Below are 21,012 nucleotides of genomic sequence, written 5' to 3' on the forward strand. Positions count from 1 at the left end.
ATTATGTTAACTAATGAGGTGGCAAATGTTTTGTGCTGACAAGGTGCGTGAGTTGTCACAAGGGCTAAAGTGAAAGTATAAAATGGTCACTTTGGTCCTTGAACCGAAAATCCTCCAAATTAAATCTCAAATCCTTAAATTCCGAATTTAATCCCCAAATCCCTAAATCTCAAATCTCTAAATCTCATCTAATTTCCTCTTTAGTTCAAAATTAAATCTTCCATTAAACACCAAAATTGAATCACATGATGGATGTTGGTGCAAACTTGTCTTAACAAAGTGTTGCTCATTCATCAAGAATTGAGTCATCTTCCTCAATGAAGTTGTCCTGAGCATATAGAAGAAACAAATAGAAAACATTAAAATGGTCATTAAGGTCGCTGAGTGTGCATACTTACTATCAGTTAGGTCCCTAACAGTAAACACTTACTGTTACTAAGGTCCCTGACAAACCATAGGTATTAATGTTGAAGAGAATGTTGTTGAGAATGATTTTCCTAACAACAATGACATTTACCATTCTGAAGAACTAAGGATCCCTATTACCAATGATGAATGTGATGGAAATGAAGAACAGGTTTTCCCTCTGTTTAATTCAAATGCAAAGTTTGCAAGTTCACTTAGAGATAGGAATGAAATTTGATACTTTGGATATATTCAATGAAGTTGTGAGGAACTACACAATATACCATGGAAGAAATATAAAGTGGTTGAAAAATAACAAACAATAGTATAGAGCTATATGCAATGATCAAGAATGCAATTCAATGATACAAACTCTACGTACTTTTTATATAGTAGTGATTATTTTTATACGTGTTTATGATGCTGCCACTTTGTGCATGTACGTGTTTATTGTCATTTTAGTCCCTGTAATAATTTTCTACTCTCACTTTAGTCCAATGTGACACCTCATCAGTTAACATAATTTTTTAACGTTAAGGGACTAAACTGATAACGGAAATGCACATTCAAGGACTAATTTATACTTAATCATGAGTCAAGGAACTTTGTGATAACGATGTGCAGAGTCAGATACTAAAATGGTATGTGTTTATTCTCCCTTATATATAGCCCACGTTCGACACCATCTTCCTTCATTACATAAACTAGACACACGTTTATTCAAATCATCTAATATTGTTATAAGCAAGAGTGCCCAAAAGGGCAGCACATACACACAACAAACACCTTCTTTGTGTCTCATCCTTTCCTCTCTTTGACTTCCAACATCACTGTTTTTGCCTGTACTTCCTAACTCTTATAGTTAAATTAGTTTTTGTTGACTTTTTTTGAGCTTTTGCATGAATTAAACGTTCTTACATGTTTCTGCCTCGTAGTAAATCATTATTAATTAACCACTCTAAACTAGTACATCTCTGAGCTGTACCCTTCTTTGCCACTTTTCCAAATATTTATATTAGAACCTTTCTTCTAGTACATACTCCCCATTGTTCACCAAATTCAAGAATCAAGATTGTTTTTTCATCACAATATTAGTTGGAAATTTTTATAAACCTAACTCTGGTTGATTAGTCTTTTATCATAACAAAGATGGTTGACAAGAATGGTAGCACGAATCATCACCAAACATTTGATGTCTCCATTGATCAACAAAGAGATTCTAAGTACTTCGACGATGATGGTCGCGTCAAAAGAACCGGTAATTAAGTATTGACTTTTATTTTGTTTGCATACTCGACCCAAATTCTAATATGTTTCTTGAAAAACACAGGAACTGTTTGGACTGCAAGTGCACATGTAATAACAGCTGTGGTAGGGTCTGGAGTTCTGTCTCTAGCTTGGGCTATTGCTCAACTCGGATGGATTGCTGGTCCTATTGTCATGATTCTCTTTGCTTGGGTTACTTACTACACTGCCATTCTTCTTTGTGAATGTTATCGTAATGATGATCCTATCAATGGCAAGAGAAACTACACTTACATGGATGTTGTTCATTCCAATCTTGGTAAATTCTTCTCTGTGAATATATATAAAGAAAAGCAAATTCAAAAAAAATTCAGTATGAAATGTTTACTTTTGTTTTTGTGTTTATGTTTGTTTAGGTGGTTTTCAAGTCACGTTATGTGGGATAGTTCAGTATCTAAACCTTGTAGGAGTTGCCATTGGATACACTATAGCTTCTGCCATAAGCATGATGTAAGTTTAATTGAGATCTTAATCATTTAGTTAATTTCATTGAAGAAAATATCCAAAGAATATGGTATAATTAACTTTGGTTAATTCTGTATGAAACAGGGCAATTGAAAGGTCAAATTGTTTCCATAGAAGTGGTGGAAAAGATCCATGTCACATGAATAGCAATATTTACATGATTTCATTTGGTGCAGTGCAAATTATATTCTCTCAAATTCCAGATTTTGATCAATTGTGGTGGCTCTCCAGTTTAGCTGCTGTTATGTCCTTTACATACTCCACAATTGGTCTTGGCCTTGGTATTGGAAAAGTTATAGGAAATAAAAAGATTGATGGAACCATGGCTGGGGTAACTGATGTGACAAAAGCTCAGAATGTTTGGGGGAGTTTGCAAGCTCTTGGTGACATAGCCTTTGCATACTCATACTCCATGATCCTTATAGAAATTCAGGTATTAGTTCATTTTCCTATATTTTCTTTGTTATAAGACTTGTTTTGTTCCACAACATTATAAAAATATTTCCAACAAGCATAAAATCCAAGTCCTGTATTGTAAAAAAGAAAAGGCTTGAAAAATAAGTATAATGAATGATATTTATCTTCTTATAAGTTAGTTTTATAGGGTTGAGTTAAGCTCAATCAAAATTTAAAAAATTATGTTGTTATGAATCAGGACACGGTAAAAGCACCACCTCCGTCTGAGGCAAAAACAATGAAGAAGGCTACAATCATCGGCGTTGCAGCGACAGCATTTTTCTACATGCTTTGTGGCTGTTTTGGATACGCGGCATTTGGAAATTCAAGTCCTGGAAACCTTTTAACCGGTTTTGGTTTCTATAACCCATTTTGGCTCCTTGACATAGCCAATGTTGCCATAGTTATCCACCTCATTGGTGCATACCAAGTCTACTGCCAACCCCTTTATGCATTCGTTGAAAATTACACAGCGAAAAGATTCCCTCAGAGTGATCTTGTGAATAAGAACATAAAAATTCCAATCCCTGGCAGACAAATGTGCAAGCTCAACCTATTTAGATTGGTTTGGAGGACAATTTTTGTAATATTAACAACTTTGGTATCAATGCTCCTTCCATTTTTCAATGACATAGCTGGACTTCTTGGTGCACTTGGATTTTGGCCACTTACGGTTTATTTTCCTGTGGAGATGTATATAATTCAAAAGAGAATACCGAAGTGGAGCTCGAAATGGATCTGTCTTCAATTGCTTAGTGTTGCGTGTCTTATAATCTCTATAGCTGCTGCTGTTGGTTCTATTGCTGGGATTGTTCTTGATCTTAAAGTTTTTAAGCCATTCAAGACTGTCTATTGATTCAATATTATGACTACATTAAATTTGTGTATGATCAGTATATAATTTGAGACTTCATGAGATACATGCTTTATATTACAGCTTGTGTGAAGGGATTAATATTGGAAGGGGGAAATATTGTACACAACTGTGTGAAACTATTTTATTAGAAGGAAAAATATTTATGTTAAATGGGTCACAACTTGAATAATTATAGGTTAAATTACATCAGAGGTTTTTAAGTTATTTTGATCACACATAAGTATTTAAATTTGAGGTTTCTAATAGATTGATCTTTTAAGTTGTTTTGTTCACACATAAGTCTTTAAGTTTGTAAACGTTTTCAATTTAGTTATTCTGTTAACCAAAACGATTATGTGGCAGAATGACTAAATTGAAAACTTTTGCAAACTTAAACGACTTATGTGTGACCAAAATATCTTAAAACCAATCTGTTCGAGACCTCAAACTTAAAGAATTATGTGTGACCAAAATAAATTAAAGATCAATATGTTAGAAATCTCAAACTTAAAGGATCTTTGGTGTAATTTAATCATAATTATACTTTTTAAAGTTTATTGTAAGTCAACCTTGAAAGAAATATGAAAGAAATAAAACAGCTTATAGACTCTTATTATCTTCTTGAGTTGGCTATTGTAATTAGAATTTTGAAAATTAATCTTCGCTGAAAAAATACAACATGGATAACATAAGGTAAAGACAGGCTTGTTATTATTTTGCAAATGAATAACATGAAAAGAAACTGGGAATATAGAAATGGTTAAAATTATCTGTCCCTTTTATTTATTTCCTCCCCTTTGGTAAAAATAAAACAGAGCAGTTCATTAAAAAAAAATGTTGGTTACGACAATTGTCTAATGTACACGGACAAATTAGTATTGTATCATGCAAGTTTTTTTTTTTTTACTTACTTATTAATCATTAAATCTCATCATATTTCATTTAATTTAATAACGAGACTTATTGATCCAATAATAGAAACAACATATTCCTGTAAGCTTTACACAGTTGACAGGGACATTGTATTACACAGTCCATCGCTAGATCCTGAACACCCCATTTATTCATCTTAAAAAGATAAAATTCTAATTACTAATTTACTTGACAAACAAAAAAAACATTTTGTATAACCTACTACATCTATTAAAATGTATACCAGTCTTGTACCAAAAAAAAAATGTATACTAGTCAATGAGAGTTAGCTCAAAAGAAATGAGCTAATCTCCTACAACGTGCTCGATTGAGAAATTGCACACATTTAAGATCCAACAATGCTTTGAATAAGATTGACTCAAGAGAATCTACCCTTTTTTTTAAGTAGACAAATTCAACGCATTTCATTCATGATAATGTTCCAAATACAATGAGGAATGTTTGTAAAAGTACTGCGAATAGCGTATTAATAGATGTTTGTGTTAGAGTTTGAACACTACCATTCATATGTCGTCTAGTAAACACAACTTTGTCTTTGTTTTTCAAGGATAAAAGAGCCGCTACATTGTGAGATAATTAAACCATGGTTCGATCCAACTTTAAATTATCAAGGTCATCTACTACCCTTTTACAATCCATAGAGATGAACCAGTTAAGGGTCTGTAGCAGCCCCTACAGAAAACAAAAACTAGCTATACTTTCAAAGTCTGTAGGGTTAAAAACTTGTTTGAGTGGTCCTAGCTGTTCAGTTGTAATTCTGTTTCAGCTTTAATTCAAAAAAAATAAAAAATAAAACAAATGCATGGCGTCAAAAACAATGTTGTTGGGTTGACGGTACCTTGGTGTCGTGTCAATGAAAGCAATGGAGGAAAGGGTGGTGTTCCAAACTGTGGGTTGTGAAATAATCTCAACATACCAAACTGCTACAGAGCCAAATTCAATACCAAATTTAACACACTGAACCAAAATTTAAAACAAAAAGACAAAGTGTGGGTTGGAGAAACCCCTGATATTTAAGGCAAATGTATGACACATTTAAAGATCTCATAGCATGAGTACAAATTTCATCTTAAAAGTCACATTCAATTCTTTTAAGGTCAAAAATTTGTTTCTTTTACTACAAAATTGCTATACTTTGTAGTTAAAAGGTCAATGCAGGTGGTCAAATGAAATTACCATCCCTAATAATTTAGGAGATACATATGTGTTATGGCTGAAATTTGCAGTACAAACTATTGTCACTATACTAGTAGATACGATTGGTAATATTTGGGGGAAATATGTATGGATAATATTTGAGCTTTAGCAATAAAGAATACACAATCAAGTGTTAACGACCTTTCCCTTTTGATGGTGTTGTGACCAATCAATTGTTTCTCATAGTCCATATATGTCAATACAAGTTTCCAATTCAATGTGTAATTGGAGTGCATGTGATTAATTAATAATACTCCCTCCGTCCCACAATAAATAATACAACTATTATGAGACGGAGGGAGTACTTAATAATTTAGCATTCGGCACGCTAGTGGCCCCATGACTAGCATGTTACCAACAAATATTGAATAACCTTACAAAATTAACTTGTTTATGGAGCAAGTCTCTGTATTTACAAAATTAATATTATATTTGTTGTTAGACTCTCAACACACGATTTACAATCCCAGTTAGATATTTGAAATATGACTTGAGTAGCATGATATTAGTTGGAGCAATTGATATAAGATAAACTTTAACGTAATCTTAAAATTTGACTTTGGTATTGTATATCATTCAATGATTGTACACACGTTTATAATAGAAGTGGACTAAAAAAGAGAGGTTGTATGTATAAACAAATTTAAACATAGAATATAATCAATATGTTATGTCAGTTTCAATTGATTTTACACAAATATCTAATAGGAATCAACTATTTCTCCATGTTGAACTATTAAAGTAGGAGTGTAGAGATTCATGTGAGTTGGTAGGGATATTGATGTTATATGCAGGGGTTGGGGTTCGAACCCCGTATATCTCACTTCTCCATATTTAATTGTGTGATCTCTAGTCACTAAGCTACTTGACCAAAAAAAGAAAGTAGAAGTGTAATGAGATTATTTGATGCGATACATGTAACGCCCTCCTTGAATTATTTAATTATTTAATTGAGTCTAGAATTTATTAAGAGGAGTTTATATTATATTTATATGATATATGTGTGATTTAGGAGGTTTATATGATTGAGGTGATTTTATGTGATTTATGAGGAGCTGTGACTTATTTTATTGTTCAATAAAATAAGATTTGAAAATAAAATAAATATTGAGTTTAGGGGTTGTTTTGAGATTTTAGAGAGTTTTGGGGGAGAAAGAGAAATAAGATAAGATAGATGGAGGTGATATAAATAGTGAAACCTAGTTTTGAGAAAAACATAACGTACGATCAGTTTTGGAGAAAAAGGAGAAAAAGTCAAGAGAAGAGCAAGAGAGACCTAGAGGCTGCGATTTTGACCTATAAGGTAAGGGTGGGACTAACTTACAATTCTATTAATCTATATAATTCTGATGATCATATTTAGCAAGTGTAGGATTGAATTAGAGAAGTTGGAGAATTAGGGTTAATGATAGAATTTGATGATTAAACGATGAAAAGTTGTTAGATTGATGTAGAAACTGTTCCTAGACCTTAGATGATGTGTAGGATGAATTCTGGAATCAAAGTTAGGCTTAAAACCATGAGAATTAGTGATTTTTATGAAAAACTACACTTTTGCCCGTAGCGATATTCATCGCTCGCCTCCCGAGCCATGATCCTCGCCACGGCGAGTGATGAACTTCATCGCTCGCCTCGCGAGCAAACCATACCTGCCTCGCGAGTTACACCTTGTAGCTCGCCATAGCGAGCAGATGAACTCGCCTAGTGAGCTTGACCAGAGAGCTTGCAAGATTTCGTGATTTTGACTTTTGAGTTGATCTTTAGATGCTTTTGAGTGCCTGAACATGTCTAATAATGATTAGGAAAGAATGTAGGATGAGATTGAACCTGGAAAGATTGTAGAATGAACTTTTGGGAATCTAACCTGAACTCGCCACGGCGAGCAGAGGCTCTCGCCTCGCGAGTGACCCAGAAACAGAGTGCCTTGTTAGGATTTTGCGACCTTTGTTGCACGAGTTGTTGAGAGTTTAACCTTGGGGTAGTATTGAGACTTAATGATGATGTTAATTATAATCTGTAAAGCTGTTTAAGATGTGTTGATGTTGATTATGATGTGATATAATGTTATACGCATTACTTGGATTATGAATGTATAATTGAGATGTTGTTGACTTGCATTTGATATTATTATGTCATGTTGTTTGTATACTGCCTATGTTGATGTTGTTATTTAACTAAGCTGCATGAGTCGGTCTAAGTTAATGAAGATGATGAAGTTCCAAATTATTGGATTATATAAGAGGTTGTCGATTTAAGATGTTTAAGAGGTCGAGTCCATGCATTAGCATTTCATTGTGGATGGCTTGATGTCCTGGAGCTTTGTACTCAACACGATGGAGCTTTAGCTCAAATAGCGATGGGGGCTTGATGCCCTGGAAGTATATTAATACTCAAATAGCGATGTGGGCTTGATGCCCTGGATTGGTACCACATGCATATAAGAGGTCTAAGTTGCATAGTCACATTGTCGAGTCGAAGATGATAAGTTGCCAAGATGTTGAGCTGTGTTTCATTTATGAACTATTTATGAAGTGATATGTGATATATTATTATCCATGATGTTATTATGATGTTTTCAAGTTGTTAAATATAATTGTTGAATTATATGTTTAATATTATTGTTTTGTGAAATCTCACCCCTTCTGCTTGGAAATGTTGCTCTTCGTATGAGTAACTTGGAGGTGATCAAGAGTAGGTTGCTGGTGTTGTTGTCGTGAGTGATTTATTCCTCACTGAGTCTTAGGTTGCTCTCATATGTAACGGGAGGGGATCTTTAGTGGCTATTTCTCTTTCCTTTGCGTATATGCTATGATTATGTTGTTTAACTGAACTTATGAGATGGTTTTTATGAGGCCTGCGTGCCAAGACTTATTTACAAAGATGAATTTAATCCGCTGCGAAGTTTTGAAATAATTATGTTGAAAGATAATTTGTTAATTATCTGTTTTTATGATTTTAGAAGTGTAGCATTCCGTTATGTGTTGTTTACTCTGATAAATATTTATGAAATTTTTAAGTTGGGAAAACGAGGTGTTACAATACACGGTTACCATTGATTTACAATGTAAAATTATTTTAAAGAAATGTTAACAAGTGCTCTCAAGACACTTGTTAAGAAGTCTAGAGAATTGGAAATATTAAATTCAATGCATTGAAACTTTTAAAAAGTAACTTTTTTTAAATAAAACTTATCAATTACTACCTCCATCCTTAAATATAGGAGCCTTTTGTCAAAATTACGGAGATTAGGAAAGTTGGTTGTAGTATTAAATTTGTACTCCCTCCGGTCCTATTTACAAGAGAAAGTTGACTTTTTAGATACATTGGATAATGTATGTATCTAGTCAAGAATCTAAATCAAATACATAAATTATTTAATGTATCTAAAAAGTAACTTGTCTCTTATAAATAGGACCGGAGGGAGTATATAATTACTATTGTTTTTACAATTTTATCCTTAAGAGAGAGAATTAACTTATGTTTTCAATATAATATTTATTGTTGATTGAAGAAAAATATGCAAAATAAATCAGGGTATGTTGGTAAAGAAACAATTAATGTACTTGAAAATACCAAAAGAATCTTATAAAATGGGACAAATTATTTTTTCAAAAGGGTTTTATAATTAGTTAGGAACGGAGGTAGTATTTCTTTTCTTCAATCTTTAACAAGTGTCATAAAAGCACTTGTTAGCAAGATTCATTATTTTATACTCTCGATATGCTAAATGACTATTTTGACATGAAAAAAAAGGATAAATGACATGTTTAATTAAAAACATTTTTTTTGGTCAAGTTAAATTTAAAACTTTAATTTAAACTAAGTGACTCGTAGCTAAAATAAAATAATGTTAACTAAGTACTACTAGTTATTTTCTCATTTGAAACGTTACATACAAAATCTCATGAATGGCCCATGGCTCGTAAAATCCGTATCTTTGAAGTAATGTCCCTACGTGCAAACAATTATTGAACACAACTAAAATAAATTTTCGTCGGCTAAGGAATTAAGTTGAAGGTTGGCATAAGAGCATGTGGTTGTACTTATACAATGAAAAGAGAAGTTATAACATTATTGCTGTTTTTGTTGTTAATTTTGGGGGATCGAGTAGGTGCTTTTAAATATTTATTTTGATCTTGATGGAATTCAATGTTTATTCATTTCAAGAATGGTCCTCAATCCTCACCATTGGAACAACCGCTGGTGCACGTAATCAGCCATAACCACGCATATGTGCGCCGCTCAATATGTTAAACGGATATTAAGAAGAATTTTTGGAGTAATAAAGTTATCATAGATATACGTGTCTATTATCAAATTGTCATTTTTTAACAGCCATCATTTTTATCATGTTCTTTCTTAAATAAATAAAAAATGTCTACTAAAAAAGTACAAATTTTTCGTCATCTCATACTCTCCATAAACTATAGAAATATTTTGGTTGAAAGTAGGTGTGGAATCGGTACATATCGAACATGAATTATAGGTGAATATGGTCATGTAATCATAAATTTTTTACTAAAACACCTAAAATAAGATACATTATGGCATATTAAAGAAATGAGGTATTTTTAATTAGCATTCTTAAACGGGTTTGGTTTCAAAATCAGAATTTTTTGTTGAATTTGTTAGAACTAGAAGTGGGGTTTTACCATTTTGATAATTGGGTTGGTTGAGATTTTAAGGAATTGATTTTTAGGTGGGTTTTGATGGATATTGATGGGAATACACACAAGAGCTACAAAATATTGAAAGAGAGATTGATTAATCAGAGGATAAAGGGACTTTGTTGAAAGCAAAGAGTAGGAGCTTGAGGTGTGCAAGTTGTTAGTGTGTGTGTTATTTTGGTTGTGTTTTGTGTGTGTTTTTTTGAAAGATGAAGAATATCGAAAAACAAAATCGAAAGATTCATGATTATGTTTTGTATGTGTTTTGTTGTGCTCTAATTGTGTTTTTGAATTTAGAGTTTAGATGAAAATGGAAGTAAATAAATTAGAGTTTAGATGAAAATGAAAGGAAATAAAACCAAAGATTCATGCAATTATGAAGTGGGTTTGGGTGGATTATTTTTGTTTTGGGAAGAAAAATAATAGTGTAAACAATAGTGATATGGATAATCCTATTCATAATTGGAAAAACAATAGTGAGAATTCTAGTTAGGGTCATGGTGATTGTTTAGCACATGTGAGGGGTAAAAGTTATGGTGCACAACTATCGGATCTTGTAATAATTTTAGGGTTCTCAGCTCACACTTTCACAATCTGATTGCACACACTTTCAGCTCACACTTTCACTGCTCCGACGGTCTCACCGCTCCAACGTGCTCACCGCTCCGACGTGCTCACCCTTTCTCGCCGCTCCGACGTGGTTTCACCGGCGAGATCACGTCGACGTGATTTGACTCCATTTTACCTCTTCCATTACGTGCTCAATCTCTTCCATTCACGGCGACGACGAGATCACCTCTTCCATTTTACGACGACGTGCTCAATCTTCTTGTGCAATTTGCACGGATTTCACTCCTTGCTCGCACTCTGACGTGATTTCGTACTGCATTTTGAAGAGGTAATTATGTATATGATTTAGGTTTTGATTCAAATTTCTGATTTGTTAATGATTTATGTTCTTAGTGATTCAAATTTTTGATTCAATTGTTGATATTAGGATCAATTTAGCTTCTCTTTTGTTCTCTTATGATGGTTTTTGTTCTTAGTGATTTGTTAATGTGCCATGAGAAGCTAAATTTTTGATTTAAATTAAGAATTTTTGTTAATAGTTTCTGTTCTTAGTGATTCAAATTTTTGATTCAATTGTTGATATTAGGATTAATTTAGCTTCTCTTCTGTTCTCTTATGATGGTTTTTGTTCTTAGTGATTTGTTAATGTGCCATGAGAAGCTAAATTTTTTATTTAAATTAAGAATTTTTGTTAATGGTTTTTGTTCTTAGTGATTCAAATTTTTGATTCAATTGTTGATATTAGGATCAATTTAGCTTCTCTTATGGATAAGGATCAATTTCCGATTTGATATGTAAAGGATCAATTTACTCTTTTGCTTGAATTTGTAGTTCACTGATGACTCTGTTCACGAAGAAGGCCAATTGCGGTGATCACATTGATCGAATCAGTGACTTACCAAGTAATGTCATCGATGGCATCCTATAACACTTGAATGCCCGAGACCTAGTGAGGACTAGTGTTCTGTCTAGAAAGTGGAGGTATATGTGGATTACAGTCCCACGACTTGAGTTTTGTCAAGATTTTTTTTTGCAAGTACAAGGATCTCGAAGCCCTTGATGTTTCAAGAATTATCACGGAAGTTCTTTTCCTCCACAATGGGCCGATATATAAGTTTATACTTTTCACCACTTCTAGCTTTTTGGGTTTCAAATCTGGATATCTCATTAGGTGGATTCTGTTTTTGTCAAGGAAAGGTGTTAAAAATATTCAGCTTGTGAACGATAGATATTATATCTATCGCATGCCATCTCATCTCTTCTCTTGTCAAGAATTGACTCACGTTTGAATTTGCAAATTTAAGTTCTTAGTTCCGCCTAATTTCTGTGGCTTTAAATGTTTGTTGTACCTTCATTTAGAATGCATTAGATTTGAGTTTGGTCCACTTGAGTCTTATTTTTGGCTGCTCATTACTTCAAGAGCTCTACACTGTACAATGTTCTGGTTATGAATGTGTTGATTTATCTGCTCCTACTCTCACGGTCTTCCGCATACAATGTAAATGTAATCAGGCCATCAAGTCAATTTGTTTGGAGAAAGCGAAGAATCTAATTGATCTTACACTGATAGTTTATCGGGATGGGATATCTGGTTTGAATAATATTTTGCCAAAAATTCAGAGACTTACTATGGGATTAGACTCCAAGGTCAGTTAATTTGATTCATGATCCAATCCAATATTTACATTGAAAGTTGTGTTATTTCCATTTGAAGTGTTGTATGAATATATCTCATAACTTTGTTGTTTGTATGCATAGATGTTATATGCAGATATCATTCATCCATCACAGCTGATAAGCTTAAAGTATCTGAAATTAAATACCGTGAATTTGGATCGAAGAGAAGAACTTTTGCATATTGTTAGTGTACTCAAAGGTGACCATGAATACCCTATGCTTCTCTGCTTTTCTTTTTTATTTAGAAATAAAAAAGAAAAGATTACTCATTGAGACACCATGTAAGAGAAGATTAACAATAGAGTGTAATGGTGCTTGGTGGCCTGAAGCAATGCACCTGGTTGCTTATAGAACCGCCATTACTCCATCCAGTTTGGCCACACACTCTCTTTTTGTCTTGGTTCACATTTTTCTTATTAGCCCATCAACCATTGCCCACTTGCCCATACCATCTCTGGTCTTTATCATGTTCATGTGAAATGGATCAGTGTTTGTTGGCATGACAAGAAACATATTAGTTCATCAAATAATCCAAAACATGTTACCAAGGAATGTGGCCTTGTGCTTGATTTTTATGGCTCTGAATTCTAATAGTAATAAATAAGTATGGTCTAATGATTTTGACAGTGTTCTATGTGAAACCATAAGTATGGTTTAATGGTTTTGATAGTTTTGTATGTAAAACCAAGATAAGGGTGTAATGGTTTTGATAGTGTTCTATGTGAAACCATAAGTATGATGTAATGGTTTTGATAGTGTTCTATGTGAAACCATAAGTATGGTTGAATGGTTTTGATAGTTTTGTATGTAAAACCAAGATAAGGGTGTAATGGTTTTGATAGTGTTCTATGTGAAACCATAAGTATGGTCTAATGGTTTTGATAGTGTTCTATGTGAAACCATAAGTATGGTTTGATGGTTTTGATAGTTTTGTATGTAAAACCAAGATAAGGGTGTAATGGTTTTGATAGTGTTCTATGTGAAACCATAAGTATGGTCTAATGGTTTTGAGAGTGTTCTATGTGAAACCAAACTAATGGTCTAATGGTTTTGTAACAATAAAGAATGTGAAATGAATGATTTCCACTAGATCATATCAATATATTCCCGATAAAATCATTATTACAAACTTATAACATAAAAATCATTATTTTTAAATGGTTTTAAGTAAAAAATATTACTGAAACCATAAGTATGGTCTAATGGTTTTGATAGTGTTCTATGTGAAACCAAACTAATGGTCTAATGGTTTTGTAACAATAAAGAATGTGAAATGAATGATTTCCATTACATCATATCAAAATATTCCCGATAAAATCATTATTACAAACTTATAACATGAAAATCATTATTTTTAAATGGTTTTAAGTAAAAAATATTACTGAAACCATAAGTATGGTCTAATGGTTTTGATAGTGTTCTATGTGAAACCAAACTAATGGTCTAATGGTTTTGTAACAATAAAGAATGTGAAATGAATGATTTCCACTAGATCATATCAAAATATTCCCGATAAAATCATTATTACAAACTTATAACACAGTGTTTATAGCTAAGTAACTTCATTCGTTCTACTATTTATAATTAGCCTTTTAGTGAGAAAAGGCCTAGTTGACAACATGTGGATGGTGGGTTACAATGAAGGTGGTGAGTTCAACATGGCTGATTATCCATTCTGTGGAAGGAAACTAAGGCCTCTCATGCCAAGACCAGTCCTAGTCCCTACTACTTCTCCTAACAACACTTCAACTATAACTCCTTCCTTAAACCGCATTCATGGTGGCAATGATTTATTTTCACAATATCATCACAATCTGCGGCAGCAAGGTATATACTCTTTTCTCTTCTTATTTACACTTACTATATGTATGTATGTGTAAACTAAAAGTGTCATGATGATGTTTTATAGCATCAGTAGGAGATCATAGCAAGAGATCAGAGTTGAATAATAATAATAATTCATCTGCAACAGTGGAAGAATTGTATAGAAGAGGAACAAGAACACCTTATGCTGAGCAAATCCAACAGATCACTGCCCAGCTTAGAAAATTTGGAAAAATTGAAGGCAAAAATGTTTTCTATTGGTTTCAGAATCACAAAGCCAGAGAAAGGCAAAAACGACGCCGTCAAATGTTCTTAGTGAAAATGGGCTTTTGGAGAGTGTTGTTTTCGGTTGGTTTTGGAGAGAAATGAAAATGGGCTTTCGTTAGGTTTGATGGGAGGGGGGGTGTATGAAAAAATGGATTGGGGTGTAGGAAGCATTATGCACGGTGCATAAGAAAATCCTTATGCACCATAACCACTCCCTTATTTAGGTACTCTATATATGATATAAATTCGAAATGAACATTTCTATAAGAAAATTGTGTTCGTCTAAGAAATTAGAGTCCAAGACACAAATTATATTTACAAAATAACATAATCTCTCAAATTAAATATCAACAATCAAACAAATTACGTATGCAACTTTGCATATATCTGATCTAATAATGTAAATATACCCCGTAAAAAAAAAAAAAAACTAAATATACAAGTCTTTGCCTTCACAATTTGAGCAAGCCGACTGGATTTTAGGCACGGACTTATGATATATAATAACTTACACTAGAGCATTCAATATCAGTAGGACAAAGAATCTGCAGCCAAATGACACCATGTAACATATATGTAGAGTGATAACCTTCGACTGCACAAAAACGATATATCAAACATCAGCTAGGCAAGTAAAAAGCCCCAAACCGTAACCATGCAAGTCGTTGATCCATTGACTCGTGAAAACCTCAAGAGATGGATCTACCGAAGCTCTTCCGCATTGAACTTGGTCCAAGCTTCCTGTTTCAAGATCAGAAGAATAAACATATGTAAGAGAAGCACCCAGTTATTATATTTCAATACCAGAGGATTATATGTTAAGGTTAACAGTGGTGATTAGTGTAATCTAGCAAGCAGTACAATAGAATTATGTATATTACAATACATAGGTGCCGTGTGGCAGAATTGTGACATTTAATAGAACGGATATAAAAAAGGGTATGGATTTTAGTTATAAGCAAAGCAACTCTACAAAATTATTTGACATGGTACCTTAAGGATGTCAAAAACCTTCTCTGCGGTATATTTCTGTTCAAGACTAGCACCTTTCTGTTGGACTTTATCTGGGTGAATACATAATGTCGCTTTCCTATACACTTTTTTTACCGAAGCTGAAGTGATCATATCCGTCAGAGACACTGGTTGCCACCCATAATCTGGCGAAAGAACCTGCATATTAATTCAAAGATAAGAAGCATTGTATAAAACAAATGTTTCAGGATAAATTATTATTTATCAAAGGAAATAAAGGACCAGTAAAAAGGTACACCATCTTCCTCTTAAATGAGATATTAGTAATGACTGAAAGTTTTATCAAGGAAAAAGCATCCAGTTAACCATAAATAAATTGCACAGACGCACAATCAATGCTACGTTTGTTTTCAAATAGTTATTTATAAATCTAGCCCCCCCCCCCCCCCAACAAAAGAAATGTATGGTTGGAATTGACGGGCATGGATAAAACTTTATGTAGATTTCAGTCAACAAATCAATCAACATTATATTCTACCAAGTTCTTTCACACAATTGCATACAAATTAAACACAAATACGAGTAACAACTAACCCAGCACATTATTGAAAATAAAGTTTCTTCTAAATAATTCCATTTATATATGGTATATTATTCCTTCATTTTTCCATTTCTTTAATGTTTTATACTGAATTTAATTTAATCCTTGTGCCCAAGCATTAAAAGTTAGAGCTATTCCGAACCTAGGTTTCAAATGCCTATCTGGCACATAGATAGCCAAACAACCTGATGTTTCCATTTCCTTTTCAATGAAACCTTATAACAATATGATAGTAAGAATCCTAATCAAACGACAGTTTCAAATCGGTCAATTCAAGAGCCTAAATTGAAATTAAGCATTAACAATTAACAACAATAATGGCAAGAAACCTTACATTTTGCAATGATGACAGCAAGGCCCGCATATTTCCCTCTTTCCCTGCAGCCCACCTCTTTATCTGAACATCCACAGTATCGGCTATTCGCTGCCAAATTAAAATCAAACACCACACTAAGAAAATTTGACAAATATAAAGAGAGAGAAAGAAAAAAAAAACTGGGGAGAATTATAGCAGGATTATCCTTAGAAATAAATCACAATCCAAACAAAAACTTACTCGTCTCTCTTCTTGCTCCAGCTTAGATTGAAGGTCCCGCTGGTTCATATCAGCCACTGCTTTCAACTGAAAACGTGACAGTCAAAAGAACAAAATTGTCCCATGAGAAATCATGTCAATATAAATCTGTAATGCCAGTGTCGAGAATAAACTATTTAAATATAATATGTGCTTTTGGGTTCAAGATTAAAGATGAATTTCCAAAAATATCTTAAGCCAAGTCTTTGTATAGATCATTAATTAAGCTTAAAATTTGTCAATCAAATCTTTTAGAAAATTAAATATCACAAAAAATGTTGAGTAATAAAAATATGACATTCAATTTGCAATGATGAGCCCATCCCTCATTAATAAACATTCAGAAAAACGAGCAAGAAAAAATAATACACACCGCTCTCTCTTGTGTTCTCTGATGACGTCCCAATCTCGCTTTTCTTCTTTCTTCAGTTTCACCTTCCACTTCCTCGAATTCAGATGACTGGGAAGCTTTTGCAACAAAAAGAAAACAAAATGATAGGTTGACAATAAAATAACTTCACCGTGATAGAAATAAATAAATTTAAACAACTTACCGCCAAAAATCAATGACAAGTCGTCAAAAGATGACGTGAAAGAAGGTTTCTTCGGATTGGCTGGGGATCCTGATGGTCCTCTTTGTGACCCTTCATGTTTTACTTTACTGTTTACTTGGCGATCAAACATGGGATCCTATGAAATGCATCAGAAAAAAAATACTGAATATAGTCTTTCGGTGTAGCAATAGCGTTTGATATCATCATATGGAGAATGCTAACAAGTGCCCTTATGAAATTGTTTAAAGAATCAAAAGAGGTCAGTTTATATGGGAAAATGGTGTATTTTTTATTACATTGATAAATGTTCAATTTGTATTTTCAAGTTAAAACCTTCCTTTTATTGACTTCTTAACCAATGTTCTTAAGGCACACGTTAGCAAGACCTTATTATATTAATAATTTCTACCACAGGTGTAGTCCTTGACTTCGGTGCACTGCTTGATCGAGAGCCCATGCTGAAAAAGGATTCAAGATCATCTGCACCATTTAATTGATTCACTCTTGCAGCTGGAGCTCCTCTATCTTTGACTGGCTTAGCTGCTGAGTTTTGCTTAATCTCACCGGTGTTGGTATTTGCCTTTCTACTAGGATTACTCTGCACTCGGCCCTTGGCAAAGTTCTCAAGCTCGTCTATTGATGATGATAAACTTGAGTTGTTAACTGCATCAAAAAATGATATCAGAAACCAGAGCCAATGATAAAAAAAATGGCTATTCACGTCTTCTAGCTCAAGTATTTGAATGAATCTTTACTTGAGTTTGAAGCATTCACTGGCTTGGGAGGAGGCCTCAATAATGGGGAGGTGCTTGAGCTGCCACTTGTATGTTTCGAACTATTCTTAGTGATTTGCTCTAATGAGTCCAGGAATGATTCTGAAGATGCTGTGCTTGAAGAAGTTTCAAATACTAAAAATGGATCATCATGGGGTGTGGCAGTTGGTTTCCGAGGATTATTCTTCTCAATGCTAGCTTTCCTGAGAGAGAGAGAAAAAAAACATATCAAGATACAGTGAGACAATACCAAAGTATGACGACGATCAATAAAAAGGTCAAAGAAAACATAGGCTGTTATTTTTAATTCAAGCGATAAACAACAAAACACTTGTAAATAGAAAAAAAATGTCTTACGTCCACTTAAAAATTAAGCAGAAAGAATAGTCAAAGATACTCCCAAATAATATTGACATCAAGAAGCATGTATTTGAAGTAGCTTCAACCAATGCATATGCCAAAAAGTGTAGTTCATGCATCAAAATTTCTACACATACACAGAACGAGGACACAGGTTGTGTGTTCAAACAAAGCATGGCTGGAAACATGAAGAAAAAGAACACTAAAACCAAATTCATAATTAACCTAACAAAGTATAGCTGTCCCAAAAATATGAACCACGCAAAATGAATCTAAATTTATCCACACAAGATCATGCAAACGAACAGTATCGTGCCCCTCATCAAAGTTGTTAAAAACACGAGATAAACTTATTACTTAAATATGATGTAAACTCGTAACAGATCAAGTTTGCAAGTTGACTCCACCTAGACAAAACGAGTTTACTTTAACTCTCAGGTTTGACAACCTTGCATGTCATCAATCTCAAATATTTCCTTCCAAAATATGAGAATATAGTCAAGGCCAAAATATTTACGGCAATCCATGATGCATCTTCAATACTTATATCGATAAGCTTTACTATAAGTGTAATGCTAATATCCTACTTACACAATGGTTTTATTTCTCTCTAAACAACATCCAAAGGTTACTGGGAGCAATGGAGCATGTACATGGTACTTTGTCTTCATCTATATGGATATGCCGATAAATTAACAGCTAAAAATTTATCATCATAATCAGTTGCTTTTCTGTCATAGTCCTTTTATCAGTAAAACAAACGATACATTCCAGACAGACTAATATCATGTGAATTACCATAAACTTTAGAATAAATTCTCCTTAACATCAATTCAATTCTTCATATATAAAAATAAAAAAAAATAAAAAAAAAAGGAACTGAAGACAAAAAAACCATACCCATTATTGGAAACGCTGCTTCCACCAAAGCCAGACATGAAGTCACCAAAATCATGCGATTTTTTAATCGAACTTTTAGAGTTTGTTGCATGCAATCCACCAATGTTATTTAATAAATCATCAACACCGACAGTTTTTTGATTGACTCCACCGAATATATCATCTACATAAACTTGAGACGACGAAGAAGATGTTGAAACCGATCCGAATATCGGATCATCGTCAAACGAAACTCCATAGCCGACCTTTGATTTGGTGTTTCCACCGAAGATATCGTCAATGGCATCGCCAAAACCCCCTGAGTGCTGTGGTTTAACGCCGAAATCAAAATCGAAAGTTGAATGTTGAGGAGATCTGGATCCGTTTTGGGATTGGAAGTGAGAATTGGTGGGAGGTGTGGGTGTGGATCGCTTTATGGAAGCCATTGGAGCTGATTTACCTTGGGGTTTCAATCCATATCGTTCGGTCAAAACACCAAACTCGTCCATGGTTGAAACAAAATGGATAGAACGGAAAATTGGGGTATAAGGTAGGAAAAGGAAAAATGAATTGGGAAAATTGTGAGATGAAAAGTGTTGTGGCGGGAATAGAAAGTTAGTTAGGGAAATAGATAGATAGATAGAGATAGGTGTAAGGTTAATATTAAGGATCCTATTTTCTATTTGTGTCTCAGAATGGAAGAGAAAGAGAAGAGATGAGGGTTTCTTCTTTTCCTATTCTCTATTTCTCTCTTTCTTCACTTCGCTGGCTGGGCTGCCGATGCCTTTCTGGTAGTGACCAATCACGCACAATCCTACGCGGTTATATTATTATTGCTTCCCAATAATTTCCACTTTTTTGTCAAAAAAAAAAAACTTCTACATTAAGGCACGTGTTAAAGGATTGTAAATAAATTAAAATATAAGTTTTGTGTTTAAAACATTTTTTATTTTAATTTCTAATATATACGTCAGAATCATAATGATGCATTTGTTATAATCACAGGGTTCATCACGATTCTGATATATTCATCATGATACTAAGTGTGTTTTGCTGCAGAATATTCATGTAATCTGAATAACATGTTGTTTATATCGAGTATGTGATTTAATTATACAGAGTATTTGACTATTTCTAATGTGTGTGCTACAGATAAAATGTAATGTGTATTGTTTTTAAAAATGAGTTTTATGACAACAATTATATCAAAATGTAGTAGGCGATTCTTGTCTGATTTTTTGTATCTATGAAGGTTTTAAAGAAGTCGTATCAACGTAAGGGAACTTTTGATTATTCTAGAGATAGTTATATGAGAATTTCCAACGAGCTCATTGAAAATTCTGGTTTGATAGACTTTTCGTTAAACGGTATATGGTTTATTGAGTTTCGTTTCGAGGATCAGGTAACGAGCAGACTTAACAAACTTTTTGTATATGGCAGTTGATGTAATGTATGAGATAATCGTTCCCAATGAGGAATTGGTTAGCAATTTTTCCTCTTTGTCAAGGGTGAATGGTAGTCTTCAATGGTAAATATCTTGTGGTTATGGTTAAAAGAATGTGATGTTAATACTAAGTTCTTCCATAATATGATTAAGAGAAGGAGTGATGATGCAATTTTAAGCATTAGTGTTAACAGATAAAGTGTGGAAGGGGTGAATGAAATTAAAGGTGAAGT

General features: G+C 33.4%; 3 protein-coding genes and 1 pseudogene across 3 annotated transcripts; 3 read left to right on the top strand and 1 right to left on the bottom strand.

Moving 5' to 3' along the window:
- Positions 1-1,122: 1,122 nt before the first annotated feature.
- Positions 1,123-3,518, top strand: LOC25489694 (amino acid permease 3). The gene is made up of 5 exons (XM_013605841.3): positions 1,123-1,663; positions 1,736-1,969; positions 2,067-2,160; positions 2,260-2,608; positions 2,831-3,518. Exons 1-5 carry the CDS (start codon positions 1,555-1,557, stop codon positions 3,485-3,487), a joined length of 1,443 nt encoding a protein of 480 aa, XP_013461295.2. The 5' UTR covers positions 1,123-1,554; the 3' UTR covers positions 3,488-3,518.
- Positions 3,519-11,651: 8,133 nt separating this feature from the next.
- On the top strand, positions 11,652-13,244 carry LOC11439529 (F-box/FBD/LRR-repeat protein At1g13570-like; annotated as a pseudogene).
- An 868-nt stretch (positions 13,245-14,112) lies between these two features.
- LOC25489695 (WUSCHEL-related homeobox 1) lies at positions 14,113-14,890 on the top strand. The gene is made up of 2 exons (XM_013605842.3): positions 14,113-14,358; positions 14,441-14,890. The coding sequence occupies exons 1-2, from the start codon at positions 14,151-14,153 to the stop codon at positions 14,722-14,724; spliced, it is 492 nt and encodes a 163-aa protein (XP_013461296.1). The 5' UTR covers positions 14,113-14,150; the 3' UTR covers positions 14,725-14,890.
- Positions 14,891-14,905: 15 nt separating this feature from the next.
- Positions 14,906-20,138, bottom strand: LOC25489696 (auxilin-related protein 1). The gene is made up of 9 exons (XM_013605843.3): positions 19,357-20,138; positions 18,079-18,299; positions 17,733-17,986; positions 17,324-17,459; positions 17,143-17,237; positions 16,752-16,817; positions 16,530-16,619; positions 15,616-15,792; positions 14,906-15,363 (listed from the first exon to the last, which is right to left on the bottom strand). The coding sequence occupies exons 1-9, from the start codon at positions 19,842-19,844 to the stop codon at positions 15,325-15,327; spliced, it is 1,566 nt and encodes a 521-aa protein (XP_013461297.1). The 5' UTR covers positions 19,845-20,138; the 3' UTR covers positions 14,906-15,324.
- Between the last annotated feature and the right edge of the window lie 874 nt (positions 20,139-21,012).

The sequence above is a fragment of the Medicago truncatula genome, chromosome 3 (assembly GCF_003473485.1).
Source record: "Medicago truncatula cultivar Jemalong A17 chromosome 3, MtrunA17r5.0-ANR, whole genome shotgun sequence".
Lineage (NCBI taxonomy): Eukaryota > Viridiplantae > Streptophyta > Magnoliopsida > Fabales > Fabaceae > Medicago > Medicago truncatula.

What these genes read in the sequence shown, in the direction of transcription:
- LOC25489694 (XM_013605841.3), top strand. Translation starts at nt 1,555, where the DNA reads ATGGTTGACAAGAATGGTAGCACGAATCATCACCAAACATTTGATGTC. An exon ending in TGTTGTTCATTCCAATCTTG is followed by an intron (nt 1,970 to 2,066) that starts GTAAATTCTTCT and finishes ATGTTTGTTTAG; the next exon opens with GTGGTTTTCAAGTCACGTTA. An exon ending in TGATCCTTATAGAAATTCAG is followed by an intron (nt 2,609 to 2,830) that starts GTATTAGTTCAT and finishes GTTATGAATCAG; the next exon opens with GACACGGTAAAAGCACCACC.
- LOC25489695 (XM_013605842.3), top strand. Translation starts at nt 14,151, where the DNA reads ATGTGGATGGTGGGTTACAATGAAGGTGGTGAGTTCAACATGGCTGAT. An exon ending in TCACAATCTGCGGCAGCAAG is followed by an intron (nt 14,359 to 14,440) that starts GTATATACTCTT and finishes GATGTTTTATAG; the next exon opens with CATCAGTAGGAGATCATAGC.
- LOC25489696 (XM_013605843.3), bottom strand. Translation starts at nt 19,844, where the DNA reads ATGGACGAGTTTGGTGTTTTGACCGAACGATATGGATTGAAACCCCAA. An exon ending in AGTCAAGGACTACACCTGTG is followed by an intron (nt 17,460 to 17,732) that starts GTAGAAATTATT and finishes TGCATTTCATAG; the next exon opens with GATCCCATGTTTGATCGCCA. An exon ending in TGCTGTCATCATTGCAAAAT is followed by an intron (nt 15,793 to 16,529) that starts GTAAGGTTTCTT and finishes ATTAATATGCAG; the next exon opens with GTTCTTTCGCCAGATTATGG.